General features: G+C 61.5%; 9 protein-coding genes across 9 annotated transcripts; 5 read left to right on the forward strand and 4 right to left on the reverse strand.

Moving 5' to 3' along the window:
• Positions 1-238: 238 nt before the first annotated feature.
• Positions 239-1,253, forward strand: VTJ83DRAFT_2234 (uncharacterized protein; the record flags this gene model as incomplete). The annotated part of the gene is made up of 3 exons (XM_071008482.1): positions 239-272; positions 347-619; positions 724-1,253. The coding sequence occupies 3 exons, from the start codon at positions 239-241 to the stop codon at positions 1,251-1,253; spliced, it is 837 nt and encodes a 278-aa protein (XP_070868774.1).
• Positions 1,254-2,048: 795 nt separating this feature from the next.
• VTJ83DRAFT_2235 (uncharacterized protein) lies at positions 2,049-3,841 on the reverse strand (the record flags this gene model as incomplete). Its single annotated transcript, XM_071008483.1, has 3 exons — positions 2,049-3,494; positions 3,557-3,640; positions 3,716-3,841. 3 exons carry the CDS (start codon positions 3,839-3,841, stop codon positions 2,049-2,051), a joined length of 1,656 nt encoding a protein of 551 aa, XP_070868775.1.
• A 2,671-nt stretch (positions 3,842-6,512) lies between these two features.
• Positions 6,513-8,327, forward strand: VTJ83DRAFT_2236 (uncharacterized protein; the record flags this gene model as incomplete). The annotated part of the gene is made up of 2 exons (XM_071008484.1): positions 6,513-7,013; positions 7,080-8,327. 2 exons carry the CDS (start codon positions 6,513-6,515, stop codon positions 8,325-8,327), a joined length of 1,749 nt encoding a protein of 582 aa, XP_070868776.1.
• Positions 8,328-9,224: 897 nt separating this feature from the next.
• Positions 9,225-11,532, forward strand: VTJ83DRAFT_2237 (uncharacterized protein; the record flags this gene model as incomplete). The annotated part of the gene is made up of 5 exons (XM_071008485.1): positions 9,225-9,495; positions 9,617-9,684; positions 9,775-10,341; positions 10,422-11,286; positions 11,426-11,532. The coding sequence occupies 5 exons, from the start codon at positions 9,225-9,227 to the stop codon at positions 11,530-11,532; spliced, it is 1,878 nt and encodes a 625-aa protein (XP_070868777.1).
• Positions 11,533-11,854: 322 nt separating this feature from the next.
• Positions 11,855-14,338, reverse strand: VTJ83DRAFT_2238 (uncharacterized protein; the record flags this gene model as incomplete). Its single annotated transcript, XM_071008486.1, has 5 exons — positions 11,855-12,820; positions 12,924-13,049; positions 13,109-13,255; positions 13,318-14,066; positions 14,131-14,338. The coding sequence occupies 5 exons, from the start codon at positions 14,336-14,338 to the stop codon at positions 11,855-11,857; spliced, it is 2,196 nt and encodes a 731-aa protein (XP_070868778.1).
• A 1,873-nt stretch (positions 14,339-16,211) lies between these two features.
• On the forward strand, positions 16,212-18,443 carry VTJ83DRAFT_2239 (uncharacterized protein; the record flags this gene model as incomplete). The annotated part of the gene is made up of 4 exons (XM_071008487.1): positions 16,212-16,259; positions 16,335-16,572; positions 16,712-17,014; positions 17,065-18,443. 4 exons carry the CDS (start codon positions 16,212-16,214, stop codon positions 18,441-18,443), a joined length of 1,968 nt encoding a protein of 655 aa, XP_070868779.1.
• An 892-nt stretch (positions 18,444-19,335) lies between these two features.
• VTJ83DRAFT_2240 (uncharacterized protein) lies at positions 19,336-20,478 on the reverse strand (the record flags this gene model as incomplete). Its single annotated transcript, XM_071008489.1, has 1 exon — positions 19,336-20,478. One exon carries the CDS (start codon positions 20,476-20,478, stop codon positions 19,336-19,338), a length of 1,143 nt encoding a protein of 380 aa, XP_070868780.1.
• Positions 20,479-21,038: 560 nt separating this feature from the next.
• VTJ83DRAFT_2241 (uncharacterized protein) lies at positions 21,039-21,935 on the forward strand (the record flags this gene model as incomplete). The annotated part of the gene is made up of 3 exons (XM_071008490.1): positions 21,039-21,051; positions 21,241-21,443; positions 21,585-21,935. The coding sequence occupies 3 exons, from the start codon at positions 21,039-21,041 to the stop codon at positions 21,933-21,935; spliced, it is 567 nt and encodes a 188-aa protein (XP_070868781.1).
• Positions 21,936-22,554: 619 nt separating this feature from the next.
• VTJ83DRAFT_2242 (uncharacterized protein) lies at positions 22,555-24,414 on the reverse strand (the record flags this gene model as incomplete). The annotated part of the gene is made up of 1 exon (XM_071008491.1): positions 22,555-24,414. The coding sequence occupies one exon, from the start codon at positions 24,412-24,414 to the stop codon at positions 22,555-22,557; it is 1,860 nt and encodes a 619-aa protein (XP_070868782.1).
• Between the last annotated feature and the right edge of the window lie 186 nt (positions 24,415-24,600).

Genomic DNA, 24,600 nt, shown 5'->3' on the forward strand with positions numbered 1-24,600 from the left:
ACATACTAGTAGTGAGGCGTAGTGAGGCAGCCTGACGGGCTGACGGGCTGACGGGCTGACGGGCTGCCCCCTCTTGTTCGCACCCGAGTTCGCACTGCTCAGGATTTGAATGCCATTCGCTGTCGGTATACATGATATCCTTTTGCTCTCAGGAAGTTGGAACCGTGGTTATTCCTAGAAACCATCGTCAGCCTGCTTGCGATTGTTAGAGCCGCGGTGCATCCCGTCCGTTCTTATTATGACGCCCGATCCAGAAAGCCGCGACAACACAGGTAATAAATACCCGTCGCTTAACTTCTGGATCGTATCCAGATTTTGGAAGCCGGCAATAACTCTCTTGGCCCAGATAGTACCGGGCTTGACTTCGAGAAACCCGAGCCATGGGTGCTCGGCGGTCACCGGAGAAATCTCGTTCGAAGAGTCAAGGGGCAACCGGCCAGGGAAGCCAAACGCAAACGCGATGGCAATCACATCGGGCGCCATCACCTGCACATGAGCCTGGCCGAGCTCCAGCGCATGCGCCTCCGAGTGATTCAATGCAGACTCGTCGGAAGCATCATGAAGCTGCATCAAGGGGGCACGCCGCCCGAGCGGTGGGAGGACGATCTTAAAGAGTATAGTAAGAACCGCCATGGCCTGATCGAACAAAGCCGAGGTCGCCAGGCCGTTTCAGCATCATAATTAGAGCTGAAGCAGAATTCCTCATTATTAACCCGCAAGCAGTCCAGGCAGTGCGCGACTACGAGTTCATGGGGCAGTTCGGCCACCAAGCCAACGACCCGTTTGTCATCTCAGCAGAGCGCTTGACGGAAGACCAGATCATGCAGCTCGCGTGGAAAGGGGCCATCCAAGATCCACTGGAAAGAGACGCGGCGTACAACGACCTGAAGGAGGCCGCAGCGCGCCCTTGGGAGTCTGCCTGGAACCCAATCGGCGGAACGCGTTACGACACCAAGCGCCAGGCATGGTACAGCGCTTTCCTCCGGCGTCTTCTTATCAGTCTCTTTGGCGGGCTCTTCATGCTCGCCCCCATGTGGATCATGGTTTTGCACAACACACGAGCTACCTGCTTGGCCACGACAACCGTGTTTACAGTGGTGTTTGGGGTCATCGTGGCACGTTTTGTGGAAAGGCCAGGAGAGGTCCTTGCTGGCACTCTGGCGTACGCTGCTGTGCTGGTGGTGTTTGTCGGGCTGGCGGTCGAGCTGGATGGAAATTCAGACCCGGTGGCGGTCGATGGACGGCGATCTTGACATGAGCTGAGGATCAGCTTGTTGGCGTGGTGATGGTTCAGTCATAGTCAACAATGCTATCTACTAATTCTCATGTCACCTAAACATTCCACTTGAGCCAAGTCTGGAGCCGCCCGAGGGCCAGGGCAGAAAGGACATGGCAGCCGAAAGAAAAATTTCCATATTGTTTTCTTTTTTTTTTCCCTCCATCCGGACCTTGATAGCAACACCTCGTCGCTCCTGATGATGAACCCGAAACTGGCAAAACAACGCCGCCCACCCATTCAAAGCTCCGGTGAAATATCACCGTGGCCATCCACCTGGATGAAAAGAGGGAGGCCTGCTTCAACATGTCACGTCTATGAACAAACTCCAGTTCTCCTTTTTCAAACCGGCAAGGAACAAAGCGAATCAAAGCCAACGAATAGGTAAAGGTAGGTAGGTATACAATACCCAAAGAACAGTACAGCGGCTAGCGACCATGCATGCGTCATGCCCATTCCCTGACCCCCACACCGTAACGCCCAAGTAATCCCATGTGTAATCACAGCCCTCCACCTTCGTATCGACCAGTCCACCCAGCCACGGGCGATCCTGACCCCAGCTCCGCTACAAGAACTACTAAAACGAGGATAGAAAGTACATACAAGAAGCAAAATGCAACCGCGGGGACCGTGGTCAGGACATGCGAGCCGGCGCCCCCCTAGTGCCTGTGCTCGTGGTCGTGGTCGTGCTCCCCGGCGCGATGGCCGTGGCCGCTGTGTCCCGAGTGCGCGCTTTCGGGCCGCGACGAGCTTTTCGGCGAAGGGCAGCACCCTAGACCGGAGCAGTCGTCGACGCAGTCGAGCAGGAGGCACACGTCGTTGTTCCCGCAGTCGGCGGGGGCGCACGGGGCCAAGGCCGGGGCCGGGGCCGGGGCCGGGGCGGCGGACGAGGCGGGTCCGAGACGGGGTTGGCGGTGCCGGCGCCGACGCCGCTGCGGGCGCGAGAGTGGTTGGTGCAGAACTCGGGCTGGATGGTGGCGCTGTGGATGCCGTAGGCGTGCAGGCACTTGCGGGCCATGCGGGAGAGCTCCATGTAGCGCTCGCCGTTGGCCTCGGAGATGTCAAAGGCGAGCTGGATGTGCATGGAGGCGACGATCTTGGTGTCGGAGAGCTGCCAGATGTGGACGTGATGGCAGCTGACGACGCCCGGCAGGGCCTGGATGTCCTCGCGCACGTCGTTGAGGTCGATGTGCTCGGGCGTGGCCTGCAGCAGGATCTTGGACGCGGCGACGGTGAGCGGCACGCACGAGTGCAGAATGATGAGGGTGATGAAGAGGGAGACGGCCGGGTCGGCGTAGTACTTGCCCGGCCAGTCCGTCAGCCAGATGACGAGCGCCGTGATGATGACGCCCACGTTGCCCAGCGCGTCTCCCAGCACGTGGAGGATCATGGCGTTCATGCCCATGTCGCCGTGGTTGTGACCGCTCTTCTTGCCGGCCTTCTTGGGCTTGTTGTGGTTGTGCGAGTGGTGGATGCCCGAGCCTCGCCGCGACCGTTTCGGCGGCGGCTGCGCGACCGGGGCGGGCCGCGGCTCCTGGGTCCGCTTCAGCAGGGGGGTGTCCTCACGCAGCTCCTCGGCTTCCTCGTCACCCTCCTCGATATCGTTCCCGCGGCGGGACCCAGGCAACCCATCCTCGGCGCCGCTCTCGCTGCTGCTGCTGCTGCTAGGCTCGTCGCGCTGCGGCCGGCTCGCGGCGATGATCTCCTGGCGGAAGCTAGCCGGGTGGATGCTCATATCGCCGATGCTGGTCAGCCTGCCGTGCCGGACGCCCGAGCGCCGGTCCCTCCGGCCGGTGCCGTCAACCGCCTCGTCGGCGGCAATCGAGTGGCTCCTGTACCTCGCGATGGCCGCCTCGGGGAACACATCGGGGCCGCTCTCCTCCTCCATGGAATCCCGGTCCGCCACATGTCCGGCGCGACCCTCCTCGGCAGCGCGATCGTCATCCGCGTGGGCGTGGTGGTCGTCGTGGGCGTGCGCGCCGTGGTCGGGGCCTTCCGAGCCGTGGCCGTGGCCGTGGTCGTGGCCGTGGCCGCCGAGAATGACGAAGCCGGCGAGGTTGGAAGCGAGGCCGAGGCAGCCGACGATCAGAATAAACTGGGGGTGCGTGATCTCGGGGGGTTCGAGGAATCGCGTGAGCGCCTCGAGGACGATGGAGACGCAGAGGGCGATGAGGAAAACGGCGTTGAAGAAGGCGCCCAGGATCTCGGCGCGGAGCCACTGCGCCAGGGCGCGTCAGCATGCGTTGTTGGGCCAAGGAGCTATGCGTCAATGGCACTCACCCCGTAGGAGTATTTGTCTGTCGTGGCCTTGCTCGCCACGGACACGGCCCACAAGCCCACGAGAAGGGAGATGATATCGTTGAGCTGCGGCTAGGTTAGCTTGGGTGATTGACGTCTGGTGGGGATGCCCGTCGGCAGGGCTCTTCCAGGCCAGCTCACCATGTGGAAGGCATCGGCCATCAGGGCCAGCGAGTGGACGGCAAAACCGGCGCCGAGCTCGAGCAGGAAGAAGATGGTGTCCAAGACGAGCATCACCTTGATGCGCGTGGGCTTGGACCACCCCATGGTGGGCGAGATGTCGGCGCGAGGCCCCGCGGGTTCGTTTGAGTCGGGTTGGATTGGATTGGGTGGCTGTTCCTCCAAGACAGATCGATGAGTCCCGTATCTGCCGGCGAGGAACGCAAGACGAATGACGGTTTTGAGGTTGTTGGGATCGGAGAAGCAAGCACAGACGACGGGGGGTTGTGGAATTTCCTTGTCGATCGCGTCGTCTTTAGCTTGGCAGTTAGCGTCGTCCCCCCGGTGGGCCAGCGCTTGGCAGAACGGCGCAAGAGCTGACGGATGGCTGAGCCCGTCTGAATCCAGGGGATGACACGCCGCAAGGAACGATCCTTGTTGCTATTGTTGTTGTTGCGGGACAGCAAGCCAGTGTGCTGTGAGTCGTCACGAAGCAGCGATGAAAGAGAGACAAAAACAATAAGAAAAAAAAAAAAAAAGAGCAGCATTCGCGGGAAGAAACCGAGCGACCGTTTTGAAGCTTGGCCCGGGTTCGGCGGTGCCCCTCGGAAGAGAAGAGAACGTTGATCGGATTCCTTCCGTCAATCCGAGTCATTGGATCCCGGCGGAAACCCCGAAACGCCCATGATCAGCAAGCTTCTGCGGGCATTCTATGTAAAGGCATCAGCTGAGCAGAGCATTCCGGTTGGTGGCTGCCTGAGGATCCGGTGCCTCTGTCTCCACCTGAAATCGTGGCTTGGCCACGGCCCGCTCTTGTCCCACCTGCGCCCATGTGATGGCTATGCATGCTCTCCAGAAGGTGCTGGGGGGTGCTGGGGTGCCGCTGGGGTGCCGCTGGGGTGCCGCTGGGGTGCCGCTGGGGTGCCGCCGGGACCGTTCCGGGGGGGGGGGGTGACCTACCTATCAGGCTTCCATTCCGGCGGGTGGTGAACTTCCCCACTCCCGTCTCGAAGAGGAATGCCAGATGCAACATGCAGCTTCAATAATGCCATGCTTTAGAAAGGGTTTTTAGGCTCAAGGCTGCACGGCATCTTATGTACCGCGGAAGAAGATGGACGCTGGGTCTCTTTACCAAGAGTACCAACAATGAGAAGAGCGATTTTTTTTCTCTCTTTTTTTCCATGGCGTGTTTGTTGCTTCTCGCAGGCAGAGGAGTCCCTATGACGCAGCTGTCTTGTATGTACAAGACCGGGTAGACGCAACGCGGATCCTTTGATTGTGATAAGCTTCCCGTGTTCCCGGGCTCCCTCTTCTTCTCTCCTCTCTGCCAAGGAGTCTCTGTCTGCGTTCCATACCTTACACACAGAAACGTAGGGTTGACCAGGTACTCCCCTCGCCCATGGCGTTGCGAGAAGACGAGGTCAGGTGCCGAAGGTCCATATGTCTGTGATGGTGGAATTCGTCCGCTGGCGCGGATGCGGAGGGTTCGCTGACGGAAGCGGCCGGCGGCTCAGCTGGTTCGAGCTGAGATGGACCCAAAGAGCCCGGCATACACAGCAGCAGAGGCCCATCTGAGATGGCCTCCCCTCCTTGTGCAACATACCTACTTGGAGCTCCGACAGAAACGGACAGATGGGTAGGTAAGGAAGGTAGGCAACTCGCTCCGCAGTCTTGGCCGGTTCAACGCAGCCGGGCATGGAGGATTCGACGCAGGGGCACTGCATCGGGGATGGAGACTTTTTTCTGAGATTTCCAACGGGCTTAGAAATCGAGAGCCCTAAACAGAATGATGACGATGGCGGTCATGGACGACGGTGAGGGTTGTGCAACGAAGCTGGGGGAAGCTTCACCTCGGTACGGCTCGGAGGAACGCACCAGGCCGGCATCATGGCTTCATGAATGGGGAAGCGGGCAGAAAAGGGGGATAGAAGGCTGCTTGGAAGCCGAACGACATGACCCGGGCCATCCGGTCACTAACAAGCCAGCAAGCCAGCCTTTCCATCAACCCAGCTCGTGACATCTTTCTCAACCTACGCTGTCCACCACCTCACCACCAAGGACCAACCCACCTGTTGGCACCACCACCATGACGGTCTCCGACAACCGCACCCTGTGGGAGTCGGGCGCCATCCTCGAGTACCTCGTCGAGCGCTGCAAAGTTCCTTCATGACAACCAAAAAAAATCCCCGAGCTGAGTTGTATTGTCGTCTCTTTTTCCAGACCGTCCATAGTGTCCGAATATCTCCCCTTGCCCGGTGGACTTTGTATGTGTAAAAGACGTCATTGTCAAAGCTGAAGAACGGCGAGAGCCGGGTATGACAAAACACGGGCAGGGGGTCTTCCATGTTATTGGCCGAATAGGGGGCTGAGATGGGTCCCGCTGTGGGGCAAACAGGCCCCGGGCAGGGATGGTCACCGGGGAGCGTTGGCCGGGATGACTTATCGGCGGCGGCGTCATCATCCAAGCACGTCCTGTCGCAACCGATCCGATGGCCGAGTCCCGCTCGGGCAGGTAACCTTACACAGTAGCGCAGACAAACCGTTCCGGGATGCCGCACCCCTGCCATCCACGTATCTCTTTTGACGTGGACATGGACGTGGACGTGGACACACACTAGATATTACAAAGTTGACATTCTAACTACGCAGTAAGCTCAGGTCCTCTTGTGGGCTCCGTCGCTCTCATCTCATTTCATCTTACGGTGGGCCGAGTCCTGCCCTACCTGCCTGCTTGCCGCTACCGAAACCCCCTCTCCACACGCCACACAGCCTTCACGCCATGGACTCGGACGTTTCCAACCCCGAGCTTGAGTCGTTTCGTGAGCAATGGAGGGCCGAAGTTCGGGCGAGGCTCGCTGCGGCGTCGGGCTCTTCCCGGCAGCGTCAACAGCAGCAGCAGCAGCAGCAGCCGCCGCCGCCGCCACGACAGGCCTCCAACACAGGCCCGGCGGCTGGCCCGTCCCGACCTACGGGGGCGAACGCGCTGGCCGTAGCACCGCGCGGGAACCCGCCCAAAGCCCCTCAGAAGCAGAAAGAGGTGCTCCAGGATGCAGGTGATGATGTCATCTATGTCAGCCATTCCTTCGACGAGCCGTTGGCGGCACCCGAGGCGACGGCGACGGCGACGGCGACGGCGTCCTCGTCGTCGGAGACCGTGCGCCCCCAGAGCTCGGGGAAGCGGGAGCCCGTGACGGCCCTCGAGCACTTCGAGCGAGCCGTGGAGAAGGAGGCCGCGGGAAATTTGGGAGACAGCCTGCGCCTGTACAGGCAGGCATTCAAGGTACGTGCTCCCCTTTGCTCCGAAGCGACGCGGTGGTGAGGGGACCCCAAGCTGAGCCCTGCGCAGATGGACGAGAACGTGGACAAGAAGTACCGGAACAAGCACTTCCCCAAGCCGCCGCCGAAGCCCGCGCAGGCGGCGCCCGCCAAGGACACGCCGACGAGCGCGTCCAAGGCGGAGACGGCGCGGTCCATGAAGGAGCTGATCAAGAGCTTCTCCACCCTGTCCATCACGCCGGCGCCGCCCGAGGTCGAGGGGACGCCGGCGCCTCCGTGCCCGATGGCCTCTCTGCCCGAGGAGATCCTGGCGCTCATCCTGTGCGACGTCGCCCTCAACGACGTCGGCGACTTTGTGCGCATGGCCCAGGTCTGCAAGCGCCTGGCGTACCTGGTCGTCACCGAGGACCGCGTCTGGCGCCGCCTCTGCGTGGGGCCCGAGTTCGGCTTCGGCGGCATGCATTACCACTGGCAGTGCCAGGTCAACTGGGGCCCGCTCACCGAGGGGGACCTCCTCCGCGAGGCGGCCGAAGCGGCCGAGGCGGAGGAAGCAGAGACGGAGGCGGGGACGGGGACGGCCCTCGGGCCGCCGTCGCCGCTCCCCCTGGAGGCCGACAAGATGCCCGCCTCGCGCTCCGCGCTCGCGGAGCGCGCCGAGCGTCTGGCCCGCGAGAACGCCGCCAACACGCTCGCGTTTTTCGGCACGCTCTACGCCTGCTCGTGGCAGCGCATGCTCCGCCTCCGCCCGCGCGTGCGGTTCGGCGGGTGCTACATCAGCACCGTCAACTACATGCGGGCCGGGCAGGCGTCGGACAGCCTGGCGACGTGGGCCGCGCCCGTGCACATCGTCACCTACTACCGGTACCTGCGCTTCTTCCGCGACGGCACCGTGCTGAGCCTGCTGACGACGGCCGAGCCGGGGGACGTGGTGCACCATCTCACGCGCGACGCGCTGGCGCTGCACAAGGGCGGGGCGAACCCGCACCTGCCGAGCGCCAACGTGGCCAAGTCGGCGCTGCGGGGCCGGTGGAGGCTGGCGAGGGCGACCGACAACCCAGGGGCGTCGCCCGGCGAGATCGAGGGGGATCTCGTCGTCGAGACCGAGGGCGTGGGCAACTACATCTACCGGCTGGACCTGACGATGCGGTCGGCCGGCAAGGCCGCTCAGGGGGGGGCGGGCCCGCGCAACAACAAGCTGGCTTGGAAGGGCTTCTACAGCTACAGCCCGCTGACGGGCGAGTGGGCCGAGTTTTCCATGCGCAACGTGAAGCCGTACTACTACAGCCGCGTCAAGAGCTACGGGGTCATGGGGGAGTGAGCGGACGCCGCTGGCACCTCGCCGATGCATGAGGTGAATCAGGAGGTAGAACCAGGCGAGCCCAGGTAGTTGCTGTACATACATACGTACACACATGGGTACATACGTTAGTACACACATGCACACATACCTACAGACATACACACATGCACACATACAGACATACATACCTACATACATACATACACCAAGGTGCTAGCGCCGTTCATCTGGTCAGCCCGATGATTTGAAGTCTCCATCTGGGAAGCTTGGCTCTATGTACACTTAGGTATTAGTGTACACAGTACACATGGAATCATCCAATCTGTGCTGAAGCATCATGTGCGGTACCTAACTACTGTGTACCTATTACCTAGTTAGCGTAACTACCTACCCACGGTACGTTCAGGAGTGAGTTCTGGAAAAAAGGGGGGGTTCAGGGGCTCCGCCTTGGCAGGGTCCGCCTGGTTCCCCGTCGCGGGACTCCCGCAGCGCGCGGCTGAGCTCCCGGCCGGGGGGGGGGGAGGGGCGGTTGCAACGGCGTTGTAACACGGGCTGGAACATTTTAGTGGGTCGGGTTCCAGCGCAGAACCTCGACTTGAACCTCCAACACACCCCCAGCCCAGCCTCACGCTCAGGTACGGTACCTACCTACCTACCTGACCGGTACCTCCGCCAAACACACGCCTAGGTCGGCAGCAGTTTTCCGACGGGACCAAGCCGTTCAATCGACATCCCCTCTCCCTACGCTTCCCCCGTTCCAAGGCCCCTTCAGCCAATTCCCAACCCCGAAAATGCCCTAGAGACAAAGCCGCACCGCACCGCATCCAGAAGCAAGAGACTCCCACCCAGCCCGCCCCGATCCCTCCGTCCTCCCCTCCCCTCCCCTCCCCTCCCTCCTGGGACCCCGAACGAACCATGGCGCCCAGAGACGACACGGCGAGCCGCCGTCGCTCCGGCCCTCTTGGGTTCTTCGCCAGCGTTTACGACCTCGACACCCTCGACACACGCTTCACCACGCCTTCGACGGTCCCCTACCGCGTGGCCCACGGCCCCGGCGCTGCGAAGCCCACCCCGGACCCCCACGCCGAACCGCCGAAATGGAAGACGCCCGAGTTCTACCTGTACTATCTGGTCTTTCTCGTTTGCGTGCCCTACATGTTTTGGGTCGCATACGACGTGTCAAGGCGTAGGTTCCCTTGCGAAAGCCCGTTTAGGTGGTGGTGGTAGTGGTGGTGGTAAGGGAGAAGGAAGAGGGGGAGAGGACGTGAGAAAGAAGGGGGCGCTGACATCATGTGTTGGCTCTGCAGCATCGGACCCGAGATACCGCCAGTTTGAACGCTACCTGTCGGAAGGGTGGATTCCCGGGCGCAAAATCGTGAGTGGCCTCCAAGTTCTCATCGGCCTACCTCGTGGGGTCCCAAGAAGATGCCCTCGCTGACCGCCGGCCCCGTCGTCTCGCGCATAGGACGTCTCGGATGCCCAATACAACACGTTCCGCAAGAACCTGCCGTTCATGGCCCTGCTGATCGTCTTCCACCCGCTGCTGCGCCGCATCTGGAACGCCGTCCACCCGCTGCCCGCCGAGTACGTGCTGCCGGGCGGCAGCCGGTCAGCCACGTCCGAGGCGGCCGATGCGCGGCAGCGTCAGCGCGCGTCCTTCGACTTCGCCTTTGCGCTCTTCTACCTCGTCGCGCTCCACGGCTTCTCGGCCGCCAAGATCCTGGTCATCCTGGGCCTCAACTACAAGATCGCCACGGCGCTGCCGAGGAACTACGTCCCCGTCCTGACGTGGACCTTCAACATCTGCACCTTGTTCGCCAACGAGCTGTGCCAGGGGTACAAGTTCCGCAACATGGCGCTGTTCCTCGGCGGCGGAAGCCCCGGGCTCGTCGAGCTCGGCGAGTGGCTCGACCGCCGCGGCGGCATCATGAGCCGCTGGGAGATCCTCTTCAACATCACCGTTCTCCGCCTCATCAGCTTCAACCTGGACTACTACTGGAGCCTGGACAGGCGAGGATCCAGCCCGATAGAGGTAAAGCCATCTCCATCCCGGCTCTTGTCGCCAACCCCTTCTCTCGGAGCCCTGTTCGCTCACTCGCTGACGCCGGCAAGAAGAAACAACTCGACCCGGCCAACCTCTCGGAACGCGACCGCATCTCCATCCCTGCCTCCCCGCAAGACTACTCGTTCCGCAACTACGTCGCCTACGCCATCTACGCCCCCCTCTACCTCACGGGGCCCATCATCACCTTTAACGACTTCATCTCCCAGCAGCGCTACCGCCCGGCCACCCTCTCGACCGGCCGCACCGTCCGCTACGGCGTGCGCTTCGTCCTCGTCCTCCTCGCCATGGAGCTCGTCCTGCACTACGACTACGTCGGCGCCATCGCCAAGGCCCGCCCCAGGTGGGACACGTACTCGCCCGCGCAGATCTCGCTGCTCGCCTACTTCAACCTGCACATCATCTGGCTCAAGCTGCTCCTGCCCTGGCGCTTCTTCCGGCTGTGGAGCCTGACCGACGGCATCGACCCGCCCGAGAACATGCTGCGCTGCGTCAGCGACAACTACAGCACGCTGTCCTTTTGGCGCGGCTGGCACCGCAGCTACTACCGCTGGCTGCTGCGCTACCTGTACGTGCCCCTGGGCGGCTCCGACTTTCGCTCCGCCCGCTCCGCGGCCCGCTCCGTCGCCACGTACCTGCTGGTGTTTACGTTTGTCGCGCTGTGGCACGACATCAAGCTGCACCTGCTGGTGTGGGGGTGGCTGATCGTCTTCTTCTTCCTGCCCGAGATCGTGGCGTCGAGGATCCTGTTCCCCAAGAGGAAGTGGGAGCGGAGGCCCACGGCGTACCGCATGCTCTCGTGCGCGGGAGGCGTGGCCAACGTGCTGATGATGATGGCGGCCAACCTGGTGGGGTTCGCCGTCGGGCTGGATGGGCTGCAGAGCATCGTGAAGGGCATATTTAGGGATTATTCGGGTACGTCTCTCTCTCTCTCTCTCTCTCTCTCTTTCTCTACCGCATTTTGGCTTCCTTGCTCCCTCTTTTTTTTTTTTGGCTTTCTTTGTCCCCTTGATACTGACCTGACCGTCTTTTTTTTTTTTTGTTTGCTCAATAGGTCTCGTGTTCCTGGTCACGGCGTGCTCGGCGCTGTTTGTGGGCATCCAGGTCATGTTTGAGATTCGCCAGTCGGAGTTGCGGCGGGGCATCAACCTCAAGTGCTGAGCGCATACGGGGGAGGATCCCGCCTGATGTATTTCTACGGTAATCGAAAGGGTGTCATAGAAATAATGCTTCTTTTGTAGACAAATGCTTCCTTCTTGGGATCTGGCGCAGGCTGCTAGACGTCCGTGTATTTAGCTCAGGGAGGCATGGACTTTTGGATCGGCCGGTTCAGGACCGGCTCTCGCCATCTTCCCTTTTGGGCTTCTTGTTGTTTCGAAAAAGACAAAAAATAGTCCATGTGAACAAGACGGAGCAGTCATGCATGCAGCCCACGCTCGTATCGTACACGAATATTCCCTCTACAAACAGACCCCCACCGGACTTATTTCTTGCCCTTCAACGCCAGATGATACGTCTCCCACTGCCCCTGCTCCACCTTGCCGGGGCTCTTCACCGTCAGGTCCTCGCCCTTCATCGACTTGGGAAACGCAATCACGTCCCTGACCGAATCCGTATACGTCAGGAGGGCCACGAGCCTGTCAAACCCGAGCGCGAACCCCGCGTGCGGCGGGCACCCGGCCCGCAGCGCCTCGAGGAGGTGGGCAAACTGCGCCACGCCGGCGTCCGACATCTGGAGGATCTCGCGCATCACGTACTCCTGCATGCGCGCGACGTGGATGCGCCGGCTGCCGCCGCCCAGCTCGACGCCGTTGACCACCAGGTCGTAGTGGTCCGCCCGGGCCCTGAGGGGGTCCGTGGCGAGGAGCTCGACGTCGGCGTCGGTCAGCGGCGCCGTGAAGGGGTGGTGCGTCGCCGAGAAGCCCGCGGACCCGCCCTGGCCCGGGTCGGCGTCGGCGCCGGCGTCCGAGTGCGGCGTGAACATGGGGAAGTCGGTGACCCAGAGGAAGCGGAAGCCGAGGTCGCGCGGGAGGAGGGACCGCGAGACGGCCGCCTGGTACGCGAGCGTCCGCAGGGTGCCGAGCGCCGTGGAGCCGCCGTGGAAGGGTCGGTCCGGGCGCGCCTGGAAGAAGAGGACGTCGCCGTCCTGGAGGTCTTGGAACTGCGGGAGCCCGCTGGACGCGAGGGCCAGGGACCCCTCGAAGCCGAGCGGCGCCAGGCCGCCGAGCGGCTTGGACGAGTCGACCACCAGCGCCACAGGTGCGCCGTCGGGGTTGTTGGCGAGGGCGGGCGGCAGGTTCTTGAGCAGGTCGTTGACGAACTGGACCACGACGGGCCGGATGTCGTCGTCCGTCTCGCCCGGCCGAAACCGGAAGCCTTCGACCACGGGCCGATCAAGGTCCGAGATCATGGACACGAAGGATTGTGGGAGGTTGTCGAGGCGGTTGATCTAGGCGGCAATCTGTTAGCTGGATGGATGGCTTTTGGCGGATGTGAACACATTGTATGTATGTGTGTGTGTGTGTGTGTGTGTGTGTGTGTGTGTAGCGTACCTCGAAAGGGATTCGCAGGTCGGGTTTGTCGACGCCGAACCTCGTCATGGCCTCCTCGTACGTAATACGCGGGAAGGGGGGCGTCGCATAGGGGGATTCGGCAGCCGGGCGGTCTTGTTCGGCGGCCTTTGGAGACAGCATTAGAAACGCCCCCGGTTCGTCTGGTGATGCGATGTCAAACTCACCAAGCCCTGCCGGGGTGCGAGGTACACCTCCTCGCCCTGCTTCGCGACGGTGAACTCCGACTCCAGGAACGCCGTCAGGTCGGAGACGATCGTCTCGACGGTTCGCATGACGTCCTCGCCCGTGGCAAAGCCCATTTCCAGATCCAGCTGAGCAGAGTGAGCGAAAGGCACGACGGACCACGGCCATGATTATCAGATGCGCAACGTACCTGGGTGAACTCGGGCTGCCGGTCCGCTCGCAAGTCCTCGTCCCTGAAGCACCGAGCAAATTGATAATACCCCCGGATACCGCTGGCCATGAGCATCTGCTTGTACTGCTGCGGGCTTTGGGGCAGAGCGTAGGCATATCCAGGGCGCCTGGTCGGGACCAGGAACTCGCGCGCCCCTTCGGGAGTGGACTTGAAGAGGATCGGCGTCTCGACCTCGGTGAAGGCGAGGTCGTGGAGGGACTTGCGCAGCTGGAAGGCTATCCTGGGACGGACGAGGAGGCGGGTGCGAAGGGGGTCGGAGAAGCGGATCTGCAGGTGGCGGGCGGATGGGGGGAACTGCACGCCCTTGGAGACGATGATGTCCTTGGGGAAGACGTTGAGGGGCTGGATGCTGGCGAGGTCGATGTCGACGCGGAAGATGCTGTCCGGGAAGGTCCCTGGAGCGGAGGACAAGCCCAAGGCGGCCGACGCCTCGTCGGCAGAGGAGCTGCGGTAGAGCTTGGCGACGGTGCCCGTGACGGCGACGGGGCTGTGCAGCGGGACGGCCCGGAGAGCCTGGTTGACGGCATGGGCCGGAGTGCCGGGCTCCTCAAAGCTCGACGCGATCTGCACGGCAGGGCCATTGGCGATTTGTATGTCTGCAAACACGAGCTTGGAGCTTTGGACTCGCTTCCTGGAGAGGAACCCGTGGACCGTGACGGTTTGTCCCTCAACGAACTGGCGTGCGCTGGATGCCTTGGGGAAGTCATCTTTGCAAGAGTCAGCATCCGATGATGGGAGAAACACCGACGGCGATATGAGCATGTGCCATACTGTATTTTGCCCATTCTTCCCTAAGTTCTCTCCCAATCACGTTGGCAGCCCCTTGAGTAGCAGCAGCAGCATCATGTGTAAGACGTCTGGGGGTTGCAAAAGGTTGAGCCGGAGCTCGTAACGACAAGAGAGCGGACGAAGGCTTGCTACATCCCAAGTGATTTAGCCTTACACGGCTCAACCGCCGTATGGGAATTCGGTGAGCCATATTTCCCTCTCGGTGCTCACGGTTTCTTCTCGGGCACCGAGCTGCTCACCAACAAACATGGAAGTGGGAGGTTTGTCAGTGCACGCACTGGGTCGGCTCATCAGATGCCAAAACGGCCCGAGTCGTCAATCGACAGGCCCGTAATCGATAAGCAGAAAAAAAAGTGGACCCACCGGGCCAACCCTCAAAAAGATTCTGGTGGTGTGCAACGTTGGAAACTTTTTTTCTCTTTTTTCTTCTTCATCCCTTCCATTCAAAACAAAGTGAGTGATATCACCACCGCCATCCCACACATCAACCGCCATTGCGCCGGTCACCCGAGCTCGGACTAACCAACCTCCCAGATGATGAAAGCCAAGGTGTTCAAACGATGCAATCCCTCCTTCTGGAGCTTCCAAACTCTCCCCTCTGGGGCTTAAGCGGTTTGGTTGTGATGGAAGGCCTGGGAGCATGAAGACAGCGTTCGGCACACCGACCTTGTTACTCTACGGACGCGATAAGGCAACTCTGATTAACCTGGATGGAAGGGACCCTTGCGGGCGACCGAGTGGGAGTGTTCCGCAGGGTATTTCTTGCTGGTTCTTGTTTTCGTTTGTTTCTTTGCTTTCATAGTTTTCGACGGCGATTCGCATGGGTTGTTTGTTGGACGCTTGCTGGCTTGGCTGGCTTGTGAGCTTGCTGCCACGGTGGCCTCCCAGTGGAGGTTTGTCGCAATGAAAGAGCCGACTCGACTCGGTTGTTGATGGGGGCTGAGAGACGTCATCACATCTGCCGAGGTGTGAGGAGCGGGTTTGTTCTAGGAGAGGACGTTTTCTGTTCAACGCCGTCGGGAGACGAGAAGAATGAGGTTCGGCGTCATGTCACAGGAAGTGAAATGCAACGAAATACCATCTGCCATACGTACCTGACCTACGTTGTTCTACCTGCATGTCTTGGACCTTGGATGCTTGAATGTTGGGATGTGTGAGCCGCCGGCATTTCGAGTCAGCCCTTGTCGGCGCTGGAGCTACGGTGGGCGCTCTGTGCTGTACTAGGGACTGCGTACTGGTGTGGTGACGCAAGAACGGGCATGCCCAGGTTCTCCCAAGTTGGTGTCTTTGGTCGTCTCCCTGATCAATTCACGGAATCCCTTCTGCCTCTGTTCCACCCGCCGTTTTGCGGCCAAGACTGCCAACGGTGCGCTTGGCTTGGGTCAGCCTGCGCCTCTTCCTCTTCGCCCTCGATCTTCTCCCACTTGGCGCGGGACCCCGACCCCTGTCTTCCCCCCCGGCGACAGAGAAAGCGACCCACCGGGGTACCTCCAGAACTTCCGTTTTTGTTGGTTGATCTTCTCCAACCGTCGACCGCCGTCCGCCTTCGTCCCCCCCGACCGACACCGCGCGCGACTTGTGGCTGGCTTGGCTGCGACCGACACCAGGCCTCACATAGTACGCCGCTCGCTATCTGCCATCCGCTAGGTAGTTATCCGTTATTCGACGTCCGCTGGCCGCTGTCACGCTGCCCGACCGCGAATACAACACCTCTCCCCCCGTTCCCTCCCTCCAATCCACCCTTTCCCCAGCGGTTCCCAGCCCGTCCGCCCGCCACCCCCCCCTCCCCGCCAGATCGGCGCATGCATCCAAGGAGGAAGACAAGCCGCGTCCCGTCTTTTCTTCTTCCCGCCTGAACTCTGGTCATCCTCGGTGCCTGCGGCCTGACCAATTAGCGAGTCCTTTGACAAAGACCGCAAAGCCCGGGTCGAACGAGTCCGATCAGCAGCAGCTACGCCTTTTACGACCGCATCTCGATCGAGCATTGTCGAGCCTGCCCTCCGACACACCCTGCGCCCTGTGCCCCGTGCCCCGTGCCCTGTGCATTCTGATATCTCAGCGTCATGGCAAGCTCCTTCGAAAAGTCCGTCAAGGGCGCGACCAAAGTCAAGGCAGGTTGCGATGCATCCCTCTCCTCCTTCCTGGTAGCACATCACAGAGAGGCTGACCGACACCGTTGCTCATAGGCCGCGCCCCCTAAAACGAAGTACATTGAGCACATTCTCATCGCGACTCATTCGGGAGAAGCCGGCGTCGGGGAGGTCTTCCGGGCCCTGCAGAGCCGTCTACGAGACTCGACATGGACCGTTGTGTTGAAGAGCTTGATCACCGTCCACCTCATGATCCGCGAGGGCTCACCAGACGTAACGCTGGCCTACCTTGCTAAGCACAGGAATATGCTGGCCGTGAGCATGTTCTCGGATGGTCAGTCCGCCCTTCTACGTTCCGACTGTTGCGCTGCCGTCGTCGTCGTCGTTGTCGTCGTCATCATCGCCGCCGCCGCCGCCGCTGCTGCTGCTTCTGCTGCTACTGCTGCTGTTACTGACACTCCCTTCTTCCACAGCCCAAACGCAAGGTCGGAATATTCGCCACTACTCCAACTACCTCACGGAACGAGCCCGCGCCTACAGGGAAACCAAGATCGACTGGGTCCGCCTCAAGGAGCCCCGCCTCGAAAAGCTCTCCATCGAGAAGGGACTGCTCCGCGAGACCGAGGTCGTCCAACATCAGCTGACGGCCCTCCTCAAGTGCGACGTCATGGACAACGAGCCCGAAAACGAAATCACCATCACCGTCTTCCGCCTTCTGGTCTTGGACCTCCTGGCCCTGTTCCAGACGCTCAACCAGGCCTTGATCAACATTCTTAGTAGGCCTCTCTGCCACCGTGTCTCTCCCCGCGCCGCTAACCCTCGCCAGGGCATTTCTTCGAGCTTTCCAAAACCGATGCCGAGAGGGCCATGGAAATCTACCGCGCGTTCACGAGGCAGACCGACTACGTCGTCCAGTACCTGAGCGTCGCCCGCCAGTTCGAGCATCACACGAGGGTCGAAGTCCCTAAGCTGAAGCACGCTCCGGTGAACCTGGGCCGCCAGCTTGAGGAGTATCTCAAGGACCCCGATTTCGAGATCCACCGCAGGCAATATCTGGCCGAGCAAGAGGCTAAAAAGTCCAATGGCGGATCGACGTCCAAGTCGACAAGGGTCGAAGTCCCCAAAGTCTCATCGTCCACCAGCACGAGCCGGCAGCAGCCGCCGGCTGCGGCCAGCAAACCGGAACCTCCCAAGGGCCCGGATGTCGACCTCATTGACTTTTTCGAGTCGATCGAGCAGAACCAGACGCCCATGGCGGTACAACCGCAGCCGCAGCCGCAGCCGCAACTTCAAGCACAACCGCAACTGCAGGTTGGCATGTCGCCATGGGGTCCAACTCCGTTTCAGACACAGCAAACTCTTCAGATCCAGAACGGCTTTGTTTCTCAGCCCACCGGCCTCCAAGCCGGCCTTTCTTTCCAACCACAGAACCAAGCAGTCTTCTCCGCGACGCCCCAGAGCCCGCAGCAAATTCAGCCAGCGTTCACCGGCGCCGGGTTTGGAGGGTTCACTCCCCAACCACCGCCGGCGTTCCAGACGACCTCGCTTTCGTCCATCCCGCAAGACTCCGTCGCCACGTTCCAGACGGTCGCCACGACGGGTCTTCAGGTCCCCCAGCAAACCAACAACCCGTTCCGCCAGTCCATGCTTATGACGCAGCAGACAGGCGGGGCACCGACGACAACGACGCCCTTTGGGCCCTCTCCTTCACCACCCGTTGCGACTCTCCCGCAGCGGCCCTCCACGAGCCAGTCCAACAACCCGTTCGCGCGCACCTCTCCTGCCGCCTCGGCCTCCCCCTTCCAGACCCAACTACAACAACAGCCACAGCTAGCCCAACAAATGACTTCAGCGCCCTCCCTGCAACCCACCAAGACGGGCAGCACGAACCCTTTTGCCAAGAACTTTGGCCCCTCCCAGCCAGCGCCGCCCACGCAAGGCGAGCGGCCCGTCACGGCGGGCGGCATCCTCTCCCAGCCCACGGGGAGCACGAACCCCTTCCGCCAGACGGCTTTTTCGTCTGTCAGCGCCCAAGCCACGGGCCTCGGTGGCTGGTTGCCTGGTAACCAACAGCAGCAGCAGCAGCAGCAGCAGCAGCAGCAACAGCAGCCGATGATCGGTGGGGGGCTGGATCAGCTGGAGACGATACCCGTGTTCCCGAGGCCGGCTCAGCCGACGCAGATGCAGATGCCTTGGCAGTCATAATCTCTTTCCCTCCCCCTCCCCCCCTTTTTTTTTCCCTCCCGCTTGTCAAGTGGCGGGGGAAGATGCGGGGCAAAAGGGCTAGTGAGTTGGGGTTGGGGCGGTAGTTGGGTACTTATGATGTGTACCTGCATGTAGTGTGGTGGACGCGGGCGGCAGTGGCGGATGGGGAAACTCCGTGTTCATTCGCTTAGGTAGCATCTAGCGTGGCGTTTGGAGGTTGGGTTTTTTTCTTCTCAAAGTTTCGTTCTTTTTGGTCTTTTGCCGGTTGTTTCTGGTTTCCTGCTGGGGGTTTTTTATTTTCAGCAAGGGAAGGTTTACCTACGTTGGAGAAGAATGGGCTTGCTCGTTTTCTTCTTGAGATGAGGCTCTTGGTTGCTTTCTCAAAGTGTTTTGATATCGGAATCTTTCCTTGGCTCTATTCTCCTCGGAGGAAATTGATTTGATGAATCGGTCCCTATGGATTTTCTTCCAGCCGTTGAAGGTGTTGGTCGTTGACTGAGGTAGTTACCTGGAGAAGGCGGCGAGGTTCTGAACCGGACACGACCAGGGGTACAACTGTCTAGGTAGACAGACAAGACAGACCCTGGCCAAAACGTTACCTGGAGAGAACGGAGAGTCCAGGAATGATAAAGAGGAAGCGATTTCTCCCACGACCTTTGTATCGCTATTCCCGGCAGGGTAAGTTACTATTCTGAAGAACAGTGTTGTTTCCCCCATAACCTATTTCCCGATCCCCCCCGATGAGCAAGCCAACCGCCGTCTCCTTGGTATTTCCCTCCGTCCCTTTCCGGAACCCACACGGAACGCCAACGCTATGCAGAACGAAGCAAAACCGACAAAAAGCGAAGTGACTGAGCGAGACGCGCAAAGAACCATCAACCCCCGCCGGCCTTTAGTCCAGGTCCATCTTATCCCCTACCGCCGCTATCCCCGCGCTGATGGCCGTCACCTCGCTCGCCGACAGGCCCACGCCCACCTCCTTCTCATCCTCCACAAACACCGCCAGCCCGGCAAACGCCTCGAACATGGCCCGCGCCGTGTAGTCGTCAAAGTCGTACCCGCCCGTGACGTGGGCGGGATCCGACTTGTACTTTTCGATGCCCGGGTGCGTGTGCACGCCGGGGAGAACGCGGTACCGGCTCGGCGTGAACTCGAGGCCGCCAAAGGGGTCGTAGGGGCCCTCGGACGCGGCGGGCTTCTTCTTCTCCTTGAGGCCGCGGATCGAGAGCCGCCCGACGTCGGACGCCCCGCCGACGCCGCTCGCGCCGCCCGCGCCGCCGCCGCCCGACGCCCCGCCGGAAGCCGCCTCGGCGGCGCCGACGGCCGCGTCGAGGGCGCGCTGGGCGGCCACCTGGCCGCCGCGCCGCTTGAGCTGGACGCGCGAGGCGGAGTCGGGCCCGGCGCTGGCGAGGCTGTCGAGCTCGGCCTCGCGGGAGCGGGCGCGGTCGAGCTTCTCCTGCTCGGCCTCGCGCAGGGCGTCGACGCGGCGCTGGCGGGCGGCCTCGCGCTCGGCGGCGATGCGGCGGCGGGCGGCGTCGTCGGCGTCGCGGCCGGCGCGGCGGTTGCGCTCGATCTCGGCGCGGTGCTCGGCCTCCCACTGCTGGAGGGTCGCCTCGGCCTGCCGGCGGCGGGCGTCGGAGCCGTTGACCAGGTCAAAGGTCAGGTCCTCGACCATCTGGAGGTAGTTGTTGTAGTCGTCGAGGGTCTCAAAGTCGTCCTCGACCTGGTTGAAGACGGCGGCGACGCGGCGGCGTATGTCGACCTCGCGCTCGACGGCCAGGTCGCCGAAGAAGGCGGAGCGGAAGCCCTTGCGGCGGAGCGTGCGGTGGCAGCCGGCGTAGGGGCACTGGTTCGGCCCGTCGTTGAAGAGGCGGTTGACGCAGTTGACGCACATGGAGTGGTAGCATTCCGGGTTGATGAGGAACTCCATGTCCTTGTTGAGGTACCGCATGGTTTTGCAGACGGGACACATGTCCTCGGTGCTGATGGCGGGCGCACCCGCCGAGGCGGATGTTGAGCCTGGTTTTCGTGACATGGTAAAAGGGAGGAGGGGAAGGGGGGGTTTGTTTGGTGGTGGTGTTCTCTCTTTTTTTTTTTTTTTCTTGCTTCAAGCGGTGTGGGTGTGTTACGGAATCGAAGAGACCATTTGAGGAGAGATGGCGGGTGGTTCTCAATCGGTGGTGAGCTTGATCATGGAAAACGCTGAATTTATAATAATAGGTATTGAATGTTTGGGCGTTGGTCCTTGCAAAGTAAGGTTCCTACGGTCAGGTCTGCCTGTGTGGTTGAAAGCAGGTGACTTTGGAAAGGGAACATGTCAGATGAGAGAGACAAGACACCCACCCGTCAAGGCTCCAGCTGCCCGACCCCTGTTGGGCCAAGGGGCCATGCAAGGCTGAGAGACGCGGGGTGGGGCGAATCGCGCGAGGCTGAAGCGGGGGTACAGATGGAGGGGCAGCCCCACTTAGGACCAGGCTCGGAGCTCGAGCGCTGTCGCATTCCATGTGCTTCGAGACGTGACCACTCGACAAATTTGAGGACGGCAAGACATCTCCAACCTCGCACAAGAGCTTGGGTCTCGCATAGACATCCAACATGGCTGACAAAGGTGCGTACCCCGTCTTCCTCGACGCTCCTCCCGTCTCCATCCCATCTGCGCACGTACCCATCCGCTTCCCTCTCCACATCCGCGCGCGCGCGCGCGTCCTCTGACGCAGCCGCCCGCAGGAGCAGACCCAAGCCGAAGCCGCCATCAGCAGACGCCTGGCTAACCTCCCTTTTGCACCCGTCCGAACAGAACCCACCGCGGCCGAGGAAGCCGCTGCCCGCGCCAAGGAGAAGGCCGAGCAGGATGCCCTGCCGTACAGGTGGACGCAGACCATCGGCGACCTCGACGTCGCCATCACGGTGCCCGGGAACCTCAAGGCGCGCGACCTGGTGGTGGACATCAAGAAGACGTCGATCGCCGCCGGGATCAAGGGCCAGGAGCCGATCCTCAAGGTGAGCTCGGCTCCCTCTTCCACGTGCCCCTCCCTCTACCGCTCGCACCAGACCCGGCCCCCGTCTCCGGCGTACCCTCTGCTTGCAACCCTAAAGAGCATGCTCAAACGCTGACCCGAGAACCAACACCATCGACAACAGGGCACCTTGCCTCACCCGATTCGCGTCGACGATTCCACCTGGACGCTCACCACGGCTGCCGACGGCAGCAAGACCATCGAGATCCACCTCGACAAGGTGAACAAGATGGAGTGGTGGGCGCACGTGGTGACCGACGCGCCCAAGATCGACGTGACCAAGATTGTGCCCGAGACGAGCAAGCTGTCGGACCTGGACGGCGAGACGCGCACCATGGTGGAAAAGATGATGTACGACCAGCGGCAAAAGGAGCTGGGCCTGCCCACGAGCGACGAGCAAAAGAAGATGGAGATTCTCAAGAAGTTCCAGGCGCAGCACCCCGAGATGGACTTCAGCAACGCCAAGATCAATTAAAGAAACAAACTGGTCTATTGGTTTCTGGTTTGGTGCAACTCTTGTGTCTATTGTCCTTCCTGGTGAAAGGTGTCCCAATCCCAACGTATATATACACATATATATATGTGTATGTGTGTGTGTCTTCGTTGATCTACGATGAACCCGCAGACGCATCACGCATCCGCCAAGTTCCTACGGACGTGATGAAATGTGAGGGGTGAAACGAATCACCAGGACCACGGGGTAAGTTTGCCAAGGGTCGAGGCGTCAGAGAGCCCATCGGCTTTCTCTTGGAATCGCTAGTAATGTGAATGCAGATGGGGAGCTGCAATCCATCAATTGTCAATTTGATTCCGTCAGGTTCTGTTGCGCTTCGTTGCCGCCAGCCATCACCACCACCAGCTCGGTGGCTTGTGCCTGGGACTGGATCCATCCTGCCAGCTGGCCCATGGAGAGAGCCTGCTGGAGGACAGAGGAGATGATGCGGGGATGGGAGGATGCAAGAGATGAATCCGAGGCGGGCAAGAAAACCGCTACGTGATGCACCCGATCACGGCACAGGAAAGGTCAGCACGTCAACCAAGTCGCTGTGTACCAATCGTCGATCCAACTTCGACTATGGGACAGCTGTGAAAAGCTACTGCTGCAGCTTGGCAAGCCTCGCAGCCTTGAACTTGCTCATCCGCGGCGGGCCGCCGAGCTCCTCGTCCAGCGGCACCTGGCCCGTCTCGGGATCGATGACCCGGTCCGGCTGCTGCACGACGCCGCCCTGCTTCTTGAGCAGCCGGTCGCGCAGCCGCGTGTACTCGGCCGCCGCCTCCCGGTACATCTCGTCCTCGTCCAGCTCGTCGGGTTCCGCCGGCACGTCCAGCAAGGCGTCTTTCTCGACGATCTTCGGGGCGAGCATGTCTTCGGGTGGGGTCGGCTCGACGGCGGGAACAGGCGGCGCCGCGCCCGCCACGGTGATCTGAGCGGGGAGCTGGTGCGGGCCTGGCAGGAGCCCGTTCTTGGCTTTGTCCTTCTTGAACCGGGACGCGCGCTTCGGCGGCTCATCCGGGTCCTGTAGCATGTCCTCTTGGTCGTCGGCGGCCTTCTCCACCACGTCGCCGACGTGTGCGATCTTGCGGTCTTCAGGCTCGACGGCCGGGGGAGGAGGCCGAGACGTGGGATCGGGAGCGATGTCCAGCTTGGAGGCGAAGCTGACCGACTTCTTCTGACGGGGGGCCGGCTTCGGCTTGGATGGCTCGGCCGCCGATGCCGGGCTCGAGTCGTTGACCACGGCGATCCGCGCGATGCCTTCATCCGGCTTCTCTGGCGCCCGCGCAGGCTCCGTGCGGCTGACGGCGAAGGCACCCTGGGACGCGAGGCGCTTCTCGAGCTCCTGCATGCGCTTGATGTAGTCCGGGGTGATGACGCTCCGCTTGGAGCGGCCGAGCTCATCCTCGTCATCGTCGTCGGTTTCATCGTACCGGTCCTCGTCCTCGTCATCCTCCTCAATGCCGGCCCATTCCATCGGGTCCTCGTCATCGTCCGAGTCGTCGACCAGCTGCAGCTCGGCGACGACAGGCCCGATTTCGGACATGCTGTACTCAAGCATCTCGCGGCGCAGCTGGGCGTCCTCGGGCGACTCGTTGTCCGGAATGACGGCCGTCGACATGTCCATGTTCTCCTGTTCCTTGGCCTTTTGCATCAGCTCCTCGATGCGTTGCGCGGCGCGGGATGCTGGAGACGGCACGGCATCATGTCCTGGCTTGGTATCCTCGGAGAAGGAGACCGACTTTTTCGGCGCCGGGGCTTTGGGGGCGGGGGGCGCCGCCTCGTTGGGAGCAGGTTCTGCCGGGCCCTGGCCGACGTGGCTTGCCGGCTCGTCCCGGCTGGGGGCGGGCGGGTTCTGGACCTCCTCCGACGACTCGGCCCGGGCCTTGCCATCGTCCTCCTTGCCCTCGGGAAGGTCCTTCTCTTCGATGCCCACCTTCTTGAGCGCCTCGACGATCTTTGGCTCGGCGTCCGCAGCCGTCTGCAGGCGATAGCTGACCACGTTATCATCGTCATCCAGCTCCTCGATGATGTCGGTCAGCGGCAGGCCCGTCTCCTCGTCCGCCCCCGCGTCGGGCCTCGCAACGATCGCGGCGACCGCAAGCCGATGCTGCTCAGCCTCGAGCAGCTTCGTCACCGAGCTGATGTTTTGCTCGACGTAGTCGATGCGGCGCGACAGCACGCTGACGATCTGATCGATGCTCCGCAGGTCATTCTTCCCGAGGATCTCGTGCAGCTCCTTCTTGGAGAGGACGGCGCCGTCAAAGTCGCGGCGCAGGCGGCGCAGCTGCTCGACGGGCGGCGGGTTCTGGGGGAGCTGCTCGACCTCTTCTTTGAGCGACGAGTAGTCAATGTACCATTGCTGCCAGTGCGTCAGCGACGCGCGCAGCTGGTTGACCTTGGCCTCGAGCAGCTGGACATGACGGTCGAGGTCGGAAACGTGGTCTCTGGCTTGGATCATGATGGGAGGAGGAAGCTGGAAGAAGAAGGAAGAAAATTTTGGGGGACGAGGGAAAGCTTGCGAAATTGAGAAAGTTGGGCCGCTGCCGGGCGACGCTTACGTAATGATGTGCACCGTGCACCACGACGTGCACCGTGCACGCATTCCCGGCCATCAACACGTCCATACTCCGTACCTGACTCACGC

This window comes from Remersonia thermophila, chromosome 2, assembly GCF_042764415.1.
Source record: "Remersonia thermophila strain ATCC 22073 chromosome 2, whole genome shotgun sequence".
Classification (NCBI taxonomy): Eukaryota; Fungi; Ascomycota; class Sordariomycetes; order Sordariales; family Chaetomiaceae; genus Remersonia; species Remersonia thermophila.